Source organism: Mandrillus leucophaeus, unplaced genomic scaffold (assembly GCF_000951045.1).
Source record: "Mandrillus leucophaeus isolate KB7577 unplaced genomic scaffold, Mleu.le_1.0 Scaffold353, whole genome shotgun sequence".
In the NCBI taxonomy this organism is placed as follows: domain Eukaryota; kingdom Metazoa; phylum Chordata; class Mammalia; order Primates; family Cercopithecidae; genus Mandrillus; species Mandrillus leucophaeus.
The window spans coordinates 2,632,585-2,647,223 of NW_012103732.1; the positions used below are offsets into that span (position 1 = coordinate 2,632,585).

At 36.9% G+C, this 14,639-nt stretch overlaps 1 protein-coding gene across 1 annotated transcript in view; it reads right to left on the reverse strand.

Annotated features, from left to right (window-relative positions):
• Positions 1-14,639, reverse strand: part of ANKRD32 (ankyrin repeat domain 32) — a 75,104-nt gene that overhangs the window by 47,434 nt on the left and 13,031 nt on the right. Inside the window, exon 5 of the mRNA XM_011989442.1 lies at positions 4,036-4,198. Within this exon, the coding sequence (XP_011844832.1) occupies positions 4,036-4,198 (163 nt within the window). The remainder of the gene's footprint in view (positions 1-4,035; positions 4,199-14,639) is intronic.

The following is a 14,639-nucleotide window of genomic DNA, read 5'->3' on the forward strand; positions in this document are numbered from 1 at the left end:
TTTTGATTCTGATATTTGACTTAGTTTCCTATCTTTGGCTGGCTGGGTGTAATTGATATGCTCTGGTCTCCAGGTCTTATTCCAATATTCAGCCAAAGCATCTGTCACAAAACTTGAATGAACTGATTAGAGCAGATGCATAAGAAGAGACAGATAAGAAAGGGAGTCCTTTGAGCGCCACTTGGTTCTTAACTTGTATTTATACCCTGATGCTTAAATAGCATTTCACAATCCTATGACTAGATATTAGTTTATAGTATCGATTACGGCATTATTATTTTTTAACTACCTACAAAGAGACTGGAAATCCAATAATACTCAAAATGGGGAGATGAAAAGGATCTAGGAAAGAAAGATTTGAGGAAAGAAGCCTTAAAATTGATTGAGTGGTTGGCTTTAAGTTTCTGCTCTGAAACATGACGGCTGTGGGATCTTGGGCAAGTTACTTACTCTCATTTTACCTCAAAATTTATCCCAAACAGTAAATGGAGTCATAATACATACCACACATGAACATGAGGTTTAAATATGACTAAACATGTAAAATGCTTAACATACTGCCTGACCCATAATAATCACTCAGTAACTATTACTCAAAGCAGTAATAGTAATAATTCTCACAACCACCAAAGCAATGCAGTATTAGCTTCTATACACAAAGGGAGAAACTAAGGGACATAATACATGACTTTCCTATGGTCACAGTACTACATTATAAATCTGGATCACAAATTAGTTGATCTGGCTCTAAAAGTCTATGCTGTTTCTGTTATTCCAAATATATTCCCATAAGACTGCTGCAGTTCATTTTTCTTTCTTAAGTAGTCAAGGTAAGTTTTCAGTATTCCTAGGTAGCCTCTCATTTTTATGAAACTTTCCTTGGGCCAAACAATTGAGATATGTTAGCCATTTGTTCCTCTGTATTCCTGTAGCTTGTACAGTTTTACAAATGTGTGATTCATATGAATTGCAAGTAACAGTGTCCACGTTCTTCCTCCATCACTAAATAGTAAGCATCTCAAAGTGCGATATATGGTCTTACTCATTTTCATATCCCTAGTGCATTGCATAATGCCTGGTACAGCTATGGTCTTCAATAAATATCTATAAAGCTGAAATAAATAGATTTCTAATTCTGGTACTCAGAAGCTTTTCAAAAAGTATAAGAGGGTTAAACAAAACTTTTTTTTTTTAAAATGCTACTTTAAAAAAAAAGGGGAAGGGGACAAGGTCTCACTCTGTTGCTCAGTTGCTCAGGCTGGAGTGCAGTGACTCAATCATAGTGCTAACTGCAGCCTCAACATCCTGGACTAAAGCAATCCTGCCTCAGCTTTAGAGAAGCTAGAACTATAGCTGTGTGTCACCACACCCAGCAAATTTTTAAAATTTTTTGTAGACATGGAGTCTTGATACGTTACAAACTCCTAACCTCAAGTGATCCTCCTGCCTCAGCCTCCCAAAGTGCCGCGATTACAGAACCACCACACCTGGCTTGTTACTATTAACTCACTCATTTTACATGGCAGCTCTTCTTGGATGACACTTCAAAATCCATCTAATGAGGACTGTAATATGATCTATATCGAAGAAATGAAAGACACTGAAATAAAGTTAACTTTCTAATTTCTCTTCTTCTGTGATCAGAAGTGATCACAATATGTCTTCCTTATTTGGACTGGTTATGAACTCCCAGCTGTTCAATTCAGAACTTATAAAACATTGTATTCTAAAACCAAATATAAGTTGGAGATTATCTGCTATTTTCATTGATATACTATTGCTGTCCCCCACTATTTCAGCAGCCAGATATGAATGTTGTTAGACTACTGCAAAATAAGATTATAGATAATGCGCAGTATATGTTGCACTTTAAGCATTATTTTCCAAGCAAAAAAGAAAATTAATATATCTTTACTAATCTAGTTAAGAACAACTTTCGTACTGTTCATACTTAATACTACATGTAAACTATTCAGAGAGGTCTATCAGATAGTGTGCTTTTGGCTGCAAATAATAGAAAACCAACCCAAACTAACTTAAACAACATGGAAATGAATTACCACACAGAAGAGCAATGTGGTCTAATGGTAAAACAGGTTTCGGTGTTGTTTAATCCAGCAACTTAAGTAGCGCCAGGGTCTAGATTCTGTCTCTACACTCTGCTAACTACAGGGCTGGTTTCACCATAAAGCTAGTTCTTTTCATGGTTAACCAGTAGTATTTCAGGCTACATTCTTCTGTGTTCATATCTAGCAGGAGTCAGCCCGTCAGTGGCTTTCTTCTCATTATGAGAAAGCAACGTCCTAGAAGCTCTTACATACCTCTTTTCCTTACCCATTGATCAGAACTGGTTCACATGCTCATTCCTAACTAATGACTGTCAAGGACAATGAGATAATCTATAGTCCAAGCAGACCCATTCCTTGAACTAAGGTCAAATTTCCAACATACATTGCTGCTACTCATTAGGGAAAGGCAACTACATAATGATATATTGCACGTATTTTTGGAAGACTCAAACATCTTTCACAAATTCTCTATTAACAAATATTGAATGAGAACCCATGTGCCAGGCTCTTTGTGAGGTGATCGGAATATAAAAATGGAAAAGACAGACATGATGCCTGATGACAAGGAGCTTTTGGCCTACATGGGGAAACAGACATTAACCAAATAATCAGTCAATTACTTAACTGTAATTGTAGGGAGTACCAAGTTAAATAATGCTATGAGAACACATAGGTGAACTTCACTGAGTAAGGGGATCAAGGAGGCTTCCCTGTAGAGTAGTAACACTGTAATAGGAACCTGAAAGATGAGTAGAAGGCAGGAAGACCCAGAGAGTGAAAGGTGTAGTGGAGAATAACTTTTCAGGAGGAGAAAATATCTTCCGAGAAGACACTGAGTTAGGAGTAGCTTAGCTTATTTAAGAAATTGGGAGGAGTTTTCATATAGCATAGTGAGCATAGATAAGAGTGAAGCAGGATACAATTGAAAAGACAGAAATGACAGGAACCCTGTGGGAACTTGTAAGCCATATTAGAGATTCAGCACTTTGTCCGAAGAGCAATGGAAAGCCATTGAAGGGCTTTACGTAGATGAATGACAGGATCAACATTGTTTTAGAAACAGCATTTTGATTGCTCTTTCTGAATGAACTAGAATACACTAAAGGAAAAGGAAAGAGTAACTAGGAAATTAGAGTAAAAAGGCAGTTACAGGAAGAATAATCATAAGCCTATTCCAGGAGTGCTGAGGAAAGATGATAAACTCAGTATGATGTTAGTACAGAAGTGCAGAGGAAACATGGTAAATTCAGTATGATGTTAGTACAGAAGGAGAGAAGTAGCTTGATTCAAGAAATATTTGAGATAAAATCAGTAAGATTTAGTAAGTTGACAGATGTGAGCAGTAAGGGAGAGAAAGATTTTAAGGGTAATTCCCAGACCTCTGACATAAAGTATTAGATAAAACATAATGGTATCTACAAGATGGGAAACAATGAAGATGATTTTTTCCTATATCAAGGTCGTTTTTGGACATACTAAGAGTTCTCTTCTACCCTGAGTGCTCTTAAAATTCTTGTTTGCATATCTCCTGGACAGTTTCTTCTAGGGTTTGATGCCCATTCAAACAACTTGAGGAGCATTATCCACACCAAGTAAGGAGGAGGATGTAGGGGAATAGGACAGGACAGTTATTTCTAAACCCTTAGAAATAGCTCTCTCTTTTCCAAAGGAAAAATAACCCCCAAATTCTCATACAATACTATATAATACTATATATTCTACTATTTTATTTATATTGACATTAAAATACTTAATGTTAAACAAGTAAGCTTCTTTCAAATCTATAGGAAGTATTCATGAATATTTAAGTAATTGAGAGCCATTGACTTTAAAAAGTATCATTTAAATTACTATCAATATATTTTCAAAATTTAGAACACAACTTTAATATATATTTTACTATATTGATATTTTATAAAATGAATGCACACAACAAAATAAAATGTTTACTATTTATTTTACTTACCTCTAAAAGAAAATCCCCTAGATACTGAATTGGATAAAATGGAGCCTTAAAGTTATCTTTTTCTTTCTCAGCTTTAATTCTTGCATTACTGGCAATCACATGAGTTATTCCACTTGGTGAACTTTTTGGTAAAATAACATTTGCCTTTCCAGCCTCCAAAACTCTAAATAAAAATGTAAATGGTATAAAAGTATTAGAAAATTTGAGTTTATTTAGTCAAATTATCTAAATTAATTATTTCTTAGTAGTATGAATGAACTTTTCTAATAGGGACTAATTTCTTTGGGCAATTGAGGATCACAGAGAATACTGCAGCAATTTCTTAAATTATAAATTGTTCAGAGCAGATATTTAAGAAGTCATAGTAGTCTTTCTACCCATCCATTTCTTGATAAAGGAAAGGCTTTTAGGGATCAAGAATATTAAAGTATTCCCTAAGGAAAAGTCATGTCAATAAACCAAAAGAATAATGAAAGAAGTCTAAGAAAGCAGCTATTCTCAAAGGTAATGTACTCCCAAGAAAGTAATTCTGGACCACAAAATATGGAACCAGTTGCAAACACTCCTAAAAAGTGAGCTTTCAAAAATTTTAGCCTTGAACTACTTAAAAAAAAAAATTAGCCTTGATCTATGTTAAGAAATACATTTTACAAAATAAAAAAACAAAATTAGAAAAAAACAAACTAAAAAATACATTTTACATTTAGACTAAGAAGACACACACAAGGAGAGACATACATCACAAAAATTTCATGAAGTTCTGCTTTTCTGCTTAGGCTTCAGAAAGCCACAAGAGAGGCTACCACCTAACAATAAGAAAAAGTCAAATAATCTACAAAATCCTAACTTTTATTGACCCCATCAGAAAACCAAGGTAACAAGTCAACCTAGTAAGGTGATTTCTGAAGAGGGATAAGCTCTTTTATGAAGAGACTGCACACCCAAACTATTTCACTTCTGGCAGATCAAAGGAGCAACACATCTCTCATAAAAACATGTAAAAATTAAGTAGTTTACAAAATTTAGGGGCAACTACAGCTAGCATCACAGTTCAGAAAACTGAAAGTCCGTGACATGAGGGAAACTTGTCCTCGCTAGCAAGCTCTTTGCCACATGACTCCATTAAATGCTCATGAAAAAGACTGAGGGCAGGTGAGAAATGTAGGGAGCTCTCCTTGACAGCATAAGCAGGCCAGTGGTGACTGGCTGCCATTAACGGATAGATATAAAACCAGGTCCACTTCTCCAGACCGTTCTCTCATACAAAGCAAAAGCCTAAAGTCACCTGGGTAAGAAAAGACAGTCTTGCCCTTGGACCTAGGAAAAGATGCACTTCTTCTCTTGGAGGGGTAGAAATAAAACTTACCTGCCCTTAGGGAAGGGTTAGGAAAATCTGCTGCTGCCCAGCCGGGGAAAAATACCCACTGTTTCTGGATGAGGGATAGAAGCAAAACACATCTTCCCTGAAGGAGCAGCAGTAATGTCACTTAGGTCCCAGATCTTGTATCAATACACAGCAGAGATCTAATACTGGAGGAGAGGCTGGAAACCCTCTTGCCCAGGCCACAGCCTGTATGTACAAGGCAGAATTTAGCTGCCACGGAAGGCTGATACACAAACGCTGAGAAAGACCCAAACCCAGGGACCAATGGTACAGAAAATGCTTAAGGGTGAAATCTGTCTAGCAAAATTGGGAATATATCTACCCACACCCTCGATCTGAAGCTGAGTAACAACAGAGAAACAAAGAGTATGAAAAGAGACACCTTCTATGACCTAGTAGTTCAAGGATTGCTGAAAGCTAGGGCAGAGCAAGAATAGTGATGAGAAACCCTCCAGCATTCCAGTCCAGGCCCCATAATAAGCACAAAGAAAGTGGAGCCCACTGCTGTAAGCTGAAGTGATGCACTGATGGTGATTATAGAATTAACAATACTCAAATTCAGCTGTCTTGTAGTTTTCTGCTGCTATAACAGAATACTGAAGACTTGGCAATTTGTAAGAAAAATAAGTTTTAATTCTTGGACTTTCAGAAACTCTGAGAGCATCTGAGGAGGACTTTCCTGCTGCATCATCCCATGGAGATAAGCAGAAGAGCAAGAGAGACCATGTAAGAGCTTACTTTTATAACCAAGCCAGTGCCATGATAATGGCATTAATTCCTTATTAAAGGCACCACCTTCCAATACTGTCACAATGGCAATTAAATTTCAACATGAGCTTTGGCGGGGCGGGGAGGGGGGAAGGCAACAACATTCACCATAGCACTAGCTCAATAACTGACAAGATTAACTCAATCACCCATACTAATGACCTTATAGAAGAGGTGGGCCTACTTTTCAGATATAAATATTATTCACATCAGCCTCTATCAATATTCTTGTACATATGATATCTGGCATGCAATAAAAAATACTCAACATACAAAACAGGCAAGAAGAAGACCAAACCACTGTCAAGAGAAAGGAATCAACAATATACACTGAAATATGACCCACATGTTGAAATTATCAGAAAACAACTTTAACATAACTATGACTGATGTGTTAAAGGAACTAATGGAAAAAGTGGACAACATACTTGAAGAAATGAGGAATTCATTGTAGAGTTCAATGGAAACGGTAGAAATAAAAGGCATTATATCAAAGAATTTCTTTGACAAGCTCATCTGCAGACTGAACACAACTGAAAAAGGAATCACTGAATTTTAAGATTGGTCAATAGAATTATCCCAACTAAAACTTTTTTTAAAAAAAGAATAAATCATGCAATAGTTATTGAAAATAATCAAATAGTTTAAAAAGCATGCAATGGAGTTCCAGAACAACAACATGAAGGAAGAAATATTTAAAAAGATAATGGCTGGAGACTATCATATTTAATAAAAAACCAAAAAACTCCACATACACAAGTTCAGAGATCCTCAAGCAAAATAAATCAATAAAATACACAAACACAAGCACTGTACTACACATCATAATCAAACTAGTAAAAACCAATGGCTAGGAGAAAATCTTGAAGAAAACCAGGGAAGACAAAATGAAACAAAGAGAAGAAAAGAATGACAGCTGACTTCTCATCAGAACTATGTAAGCCAGAAGAAAATGGAACAGAATCTTTATAATTATGAATTAAAATGAAAAAATTGTCGATCCATAATTCTATATGCAGTGAAAATATCTTCCAAAATTAAACACCTTCTCAATTAAAAAATGAGATAAATCATTCCCAGCACACTTACATTATAAGAACTGTTAAAAGGAGTTCTTTAGGCAAAAAAAAGTGTGATACCAGAGGAAAATCTGGAGCTACACAAAGAAACTAATAATGCCAGGAAATGGTAAAAATGAAGTCAAATATTGAACATATATTTCATTAAAATCATCTTAAAAGTAAATGACTAGCAAAAGTAAAATATTACCAATGTATTTGGAAGTTTATAATACAAAAAGGACAACAATAGAAAAAAGGATAAGAAGAACAAATGGAAATACAGTTGACTCGTGAACAACACAGGTCCACAAAAGTTACACACCAAGTGTGTCTGCCTCTCCTGCCTCCCCTTCCACCTCTTTTGCCTCTGATACCCTTGAGACAGGAAAACCAACCCTTCCTACTACTCAGCCTACTCAGCATGAAGGCAACAAGGATGAAGACATTTATGATGATCCACTTTCACTTAATGAATAGTAAATATATTTTCTCTCCCTTATGATTTTCTTATACATATAACAAAAGTTATGTTAACTGTTTATGTCATCAGTAAAGCTTCCAGTCAACAGTAGGCTATTAGTAGTTACGTTTTTGGGGAGTCAAGTTATACATGAATTTTCAACTGCACAAGGGGTCAGCACTCTAATCCCACATTGTTCAACTGTATATTGTTTTAGGGTTTCTGCACTACATGCAAAAAGATACTATTTGACATCTGACTATGAACAGTTAAAGATGGACACTGTATATACTAGAGCAACCATTAAATAAAGAGATCTAATACAGACATTAAAGGAAACCATTAAAAACACTCAACTAGTGGAAAAGAAGTCAAGGAAAAAGGGAAAGCAGAATAAATAAATGATGGGATGGCTGGGTGCACGGGCTCACGCCTGTAATCCCAGCATTTGGGAGGCCAAGGCAGCCAAATCACCTGGTCTCAGAACTTCGAGACCAGCCTGGCCAACATGGTGAAACCCCATCTCCAATAAAAACACAAAAATTAGTTGGGCATGGTGATGTGCACCTGTTATCCCAGTTATTCGGGAGGCTGAGGCAGGAGAATCATTTGAACTCGGGAGGCAGAGGTTGCAGTGAGCCAAGATAGAGCCACTGCACTCCAGCCTGAGCGACAGAGTCAAACTCCATCCAAAAAAAAGAAGAAGAAGAAGAAAATAAGGGCAGATGAGAAGAAAATAACCAGCAAGGTACTAGATTTAATTCAATTTGTTAATTAAACGTACATGTCCTCAACAATGCAATTAAAGGCAGAAATCATCAAATTACATTTTTAAGACACAACTCTAGAATGTCTACAAGAAACCCATTTTAAGTGAAAGAATATAAAATGATATACATGCTGATGTTTCTTAAAGGAGCACTAAAGTGGCTATATTAGTATTAGACAAATCCAATTAATATCAAGCCTGGGATACCTGCATAAACCACAGAACTTCATAAAAACGGTGAAAGGGCAAAAGCAAACGGTCTCACTTTGACCCATCACACCTCTCCCTTACCCAAGTTGGCACAGTGCCACAGAGAAAGGATTCTCCAGGACTCATGGTTACTACTGTAGGCAAAGAGAACTGGAGGCGGGCATCGTGCTTTTATAGAATTCTGAGATACATCTCAGGAAGTCCACTCGGGTATCACTTCAAAGGGAGGACAAGGGGTAATGGCACAGCTAGACTACCTGGGGTCAGATAGAAACAAAGCAAGGACGTAGAGCTCACAAAAACCAGTGCACAAATCTTGGTGGTGGTGCAACATACCTGCCATTAATGGCACCAAACCAGAAGTATCAGTCAACAGCATAGCACCTGCAAAGCTATTGTGGGATGTTCTACCTGGCGCAAATCCCTAGACGGGCAGCCTCCAGGCCCAGACTCAAACCCTACCCCATGGTCTCACCCAGGGCGTGAGACACTCACCACACCACCAATATAAGAAACCAGGGGCTAGTTATGCCACAACTGGGAATTTCAACAGCACTTTGCGCAGCCTCAACATTCATGCCAAGATTCTCCTTAGGAAGGGAAAGGGCCATGACACTGCATTTCGGCAGAGTGGGGACTAGTTCTGCCATATGTGGGAGTTTAAATAGCATTCAGTACAGCCTTAACACACATCCAAAGACTCCATTCAGGGAAGGAGATGCCAACCACAGTGTATTTCAGTGAAGTACAGAGGCTAGTTCTGCCACACTCAGAACTCTGAACAGTGCTCAGCTCAGCTTCAAAGCCCACCTCAAGACCCCACCAAGGCTGTGAGGCAAACCCCAGTTGTAATTTGTACTAAGCATAGCAGTTAGGCCCATCCATCTTAAGCAGCAATTCTACTTAATCTTGGAGTACAATCTGCAACCTTGTCCAATTGCAGATCTCAAATATTGGTATACCTAGCCAGGGAATACACCCTGACCCTGGCCCAACTGAAGGCAACTGCAGTGCCTAGCCTGCAGCTCTGCCTGATTGCAGAGCTCAGCCAGTGGTTTTGCCTAACAGCAGAGCCCAGCCAGTAGTCTCCTCTCCAAAATCAATGCAAAGGTAGCAGCCCAGCCATACAGAGTACCAGAAAGCAAGCTCTACCTGCTTGGAGTCATCACCAGCCCATACAGAATCACAAGCAGTGATCTCCCAGTGATCACTAAACAGTGAAATTATATCTCTGCCAAGGAACACCTGCAAAAGCTGGACAAGGTGGCTGTCTCCACAAATGAAGAGACCAATGCAAAAACTCAAAGATTACAAAGAATCAGGGCACCTCCAAAGAAATTAACAAAGCTCCAACAAAGAACTCTAAAGGAATGGAGATCTATAGATCTACAGAAAGATAGACAAAGAATAATCCCTTTAAAGAAGTTCAGGCCAGGCTTAGTGGCCTATGCCTGTAATCCAGCACTTTGGGAGGCCAAGGCAGGTGGATCACTCAAGGTCAGCAGTTTAAGACCAACCTGGCCAACACGGCAAAACTCCATCTTTGCTAAAATACAAAAAAAATTAGCCAGGCGTGGTGGCCGGTGCCTGTAATCCCAGCTACTCAGGAGGCTGAGGCAGGGGATTTGCTTGAACCCAGGAGAAGGTTGCAGTGAGCCAAGATTGTGCCACTGCACTCCCGCCTGGGTGACAGGGTGAGGTTCCATCTCAAAAAAAAAAAAATCAGTAAAATACAAGAACATATAGATTAAAAACTAAAATATGGAAAACTACATGTACAAGAAGTCTGACAAAGAAATAAAAAGAATAAACAAAAACAAAACAGAAATTCTGGAGATGAAGAATATAATTACTAAAGTGAAAAATGCAACAGAAGGCTTCAACAACAGCAGGCTTAATCAAACAGAGGAAAGAATCAGTGAGTTCAAAGAATTTTCCAGTCAGCAAAGCAAAAAAACCCAAAAGGATGAAGTCAATGGGAATTATGAGACCTAATAACTGCATAAAATTAGGTCAGCAGAAGATAGAGCAAAAGAACCAGAAAGCATATTTATGGAAATAATGGCTGAAAACTTCTGAAATCTGGGAAAAGATGGCCACATCCAGGGACAAGAAGCATAGTGGTTTCTAATCAAATTTAACCCGAAGGAGTATACCAAGGTATATAGTAATCAAATTATCAAAAATCAAAGACAAAAAAAAATTATGAAAGCAGTAGGAGATAAGAAACATATCACACACAAGAGTCTGAACATAATTACCAGTGGATGTGAAAGCAGAAACACTTCAAGTCAGGAAAGAGTCCCATGATACACTCAAAGTGATAAAGGAAAAAAACTGCCAATACCTTACTTACCTGGCTAAACTGTTCTTCGGAAATAACAGAGAAATTAAAAATTTCCCAAACAAAAAGTAAAGTAGTTTATCATGACAAGGCCTGACTGATAGGAATTATGAAAGAAAGTTCTTTAAGTTATATCAAAAGGCCACGAATCAGTAACATAAAACATACAAAAGTATAAAACTTAACAATCTAAGTAATGTAGAATCATATTCACAATATTCTGGACTAAAATGGTGGTGTGTGAAGCAATTTTATCTCTAGTGCAGTGGTTAATAGACAAATCTATCAAAACAACCATAGCTACAATCGTCAGGGGATACAAATTAGAAAATAATATAAATTTTGACATCAAAACACAAAATGGGGGAGAGTAAACATGTAGAATTATTATATGTTACCAAAGTTATCAGTTTAACATAGTGTGTTATAAGAATAAAATGTTTTATATAACTACATGGTAACCACAAAGGAAAATCTCTACTAGACACACAAAACATAAGCAGAAGGGAATCAATGCAAACCACTACAGAAAACCATCAAACCAAAATGGAAGACAGAAACATACAAAGAAACACAGTATATACAAATAAACTGGAAAACAAACTACAAAATGGCAGTAGTTAAGTCCTTACCCACTGATAATTACCCCAAACATAAATGGATTAACTTCTCCAAACAAAAGATATAGACAGGTTGAATGGATTGAAAAAGCAAAAAAAACAAAAAAAAAAAAAAAAAAAGCCACCTATGTGCTGCCTATAGGAGACTAACTTCACCTCTAAGGACACACAGAGTGAAAATGAAGGGATGGAAAAGGATACTCCATGTAAATGAAAACCAAAAGAGCAGGACTAGCTACACTCCTATAAGACAAAATAGAATTTACATTGAAAAACTGTAAACATTGGCCGGGTGCGGTGGCTCAAGACTATAATCCCAGCACTTTGGGAGGCCGAGATGGGCGGATCACGAGGTCAGGAGATCGAGACCATCCTGGCTAACACGATGAAACCCCGTCTCTACTAAAAAATACAAAAAACTAGCCGGGCGAGGTGGCGGGCGCCTGTAGTCCCAGCTACTCGGGAGGCTGAGGCAGGAGAATGGCGTAAACCCGGGAGGCGGAGCTTGCAGTGAGCTGAGATCCGGCCACTGCACTCCAGCCTGGGCGACAGAGCAAGTCTCTGTCTCAAAAAGAAAAAGAAAAAAAAGAAAAAAGAAAAACTGTAAACTTTATACCTGAAACTGCAAAACTATTAGAAAAAAACACAGGGGATAAACTATAGGACATTGGTCTGGGCAATAATTTTTGGATTTGACTCCAAAAGTTTAGCCAACAAAAATGAAAACAGAAAAGTGAGGTTACATAAAATTAAAAAGCTTCTGCACAGCAAAGGAAACATTTAATAGAATGAAGAGGCAATCTGTGGAATGGGAGATAGTATTTTAAAGCCATACATGTAAAACAGGGTTAATATCCAAATACAAGGAACTCAACTCAATAACAAGAAAACAACCTGATTAAAAATGGGCAAAGGATCTGAATAGACACTTCTCATAACAAGATAAACAAATGGCCAACAGATAAATTTTTAAATGCTCTATATCACTAATCATTAGGAAAATGAAAATTATATCTCAGTTCTCTCAGAATGGTTATTATCAAAAAGATGATTATTAGTGAAGATATAGAGAAAAGGGAGCCCTGGTATTCCCTAGTTGTTGGGAATGGAAATTAAAACAGCCATTATGGAAAACAGCATAAATGATCCTCAAAAAACAAGAAACAGAGTTACCATATAATCCAGCAATCCTACATTTGTGTATATACCAAAAGGATCTGAAACCAGTATGTTAAAGAGCTATCTGCACTCCCATATTTACTGCAGCATTATTCACAATAGTCAAGTTATAAAACCAACCTAAAGTGTATATAAATGGATGAATAAAAAATATAGTATATATACACAATAGAATACTATACAGACTTTAGAAAGAGAAATTATATCATCTGCAACAACATGGATGAACTGGAGGACATTATGCTAAGTGAACAATCCCAGCACAGAAAGACAAATACTATTTTTAACTTATATGTGAAAGTCTAAAAAAAATTAGATTTATAGAACCTAAAAAAGTTGAACACATAGGTGCAGACAGCAGAATGGTGGTTACCAAAGGCTGGAGGTGGGGGAATGGGAAATGTTGGTCAAAGGACACAATGACAAGTATTTGAGGTAATAGAAAATATAATAAAAATTACAAAATCAGGGCCATTGACAAAATACATATGCAACTGATAACAGGACTTCAATATATGTAAAGCAAAAGCTGATAGGACTAACAGAAGTAATGACTAATCCAAAATTACAGTTAGAAAATTAAGTTATTTTATCAGTAATTGGGAATTAAATAATAAACTTGTAAGTAATCAATGGATCAAAGAAGAAACAAAAAAGAAAATTTAAAAATACTCTGAACTTAATAAAAAAGCAAACACGATTAATACAAATTTGTGTGATGTAGATAAAGCAATGTTTGGGGGCAACTAACAGAAAAATAGGTCTAAAATCAGTGATCCAAGTTTTTACCTCAAAAACAAAAAACCAACCAAAGCAAATTAAGCCTAAAGCAAGGATGGAAATAATAAAACCAAGGACAGAAATCAATGAAATAAGAAATAACAGAGAAAATTAATAAAACCAAAATGAGTATTGAAATTTCACTTCCAATTGTTCTTTGCTAGTACATAAGAATGCAATTAAATTTTATACAGTGATCTGCTGTCTTTTGATCTCGCTAAATTCACTAGTTCTAGTATCTTGGTTAAATTTTTTAGTATACAACCATGTCTTTGGAAATAAAGACAATTATTTTTCTTTCTTTGCAATTTTATGCCTCATTTCTTTTTCTGGCTTATTGCAATGGCTAGTACATCTAGTAAAATCTAAACAGAAACTGTAAGATTCAGCATCCTTGCCTTGTTACCAATCATAAGGAAAAACATCTTTCAACATTAAACATGACATTAAGTTTAGATATTTACATAGATTTCGTTTATCAGGTTTAGGATACAAAAATTATTTTTAAAAACTTGCAGATAGAATCAGAAAACTATTAAAAATGAACCAGAAAAAAATACAGCATGATGAAGTAGTTGATCTCAAGAATACAAGTTTGGTTTAGCATTTAAGAATCAATCAAGTGGCCGGGCACAGTGGCTCACGCCTGTAATCCCAGCACTTTGGGAGGCAGAGGTGGGTGGATCAAGAGGTCAGGAAATCGAGACCATCCTGGCTAACACGGTGAAACCCCGTTTCTACTAAAAAATACAAAAAATAAGCCAGGCATGGTGGCGGGTGCCTGTAGTCCCAGCTACTCAGGACGCTGAGGCAGGAGAATGGCCCGGGAGGTAGAGCTTGCAGTGAGCTGAGATTGCATTACTGCACTCCAGCCTGGGCGACGCAGCGAGATTCCGTCTCAAAATAGATAAATAAATAAATAAATACACAAATAAGAATCAATCAAGTATAATTCAACACATTAAGAAAATAAAGAAGAAAAGCAAATTATCTCAAAAGACACAGATAAAAAGTTTAAGAGCAATCTAC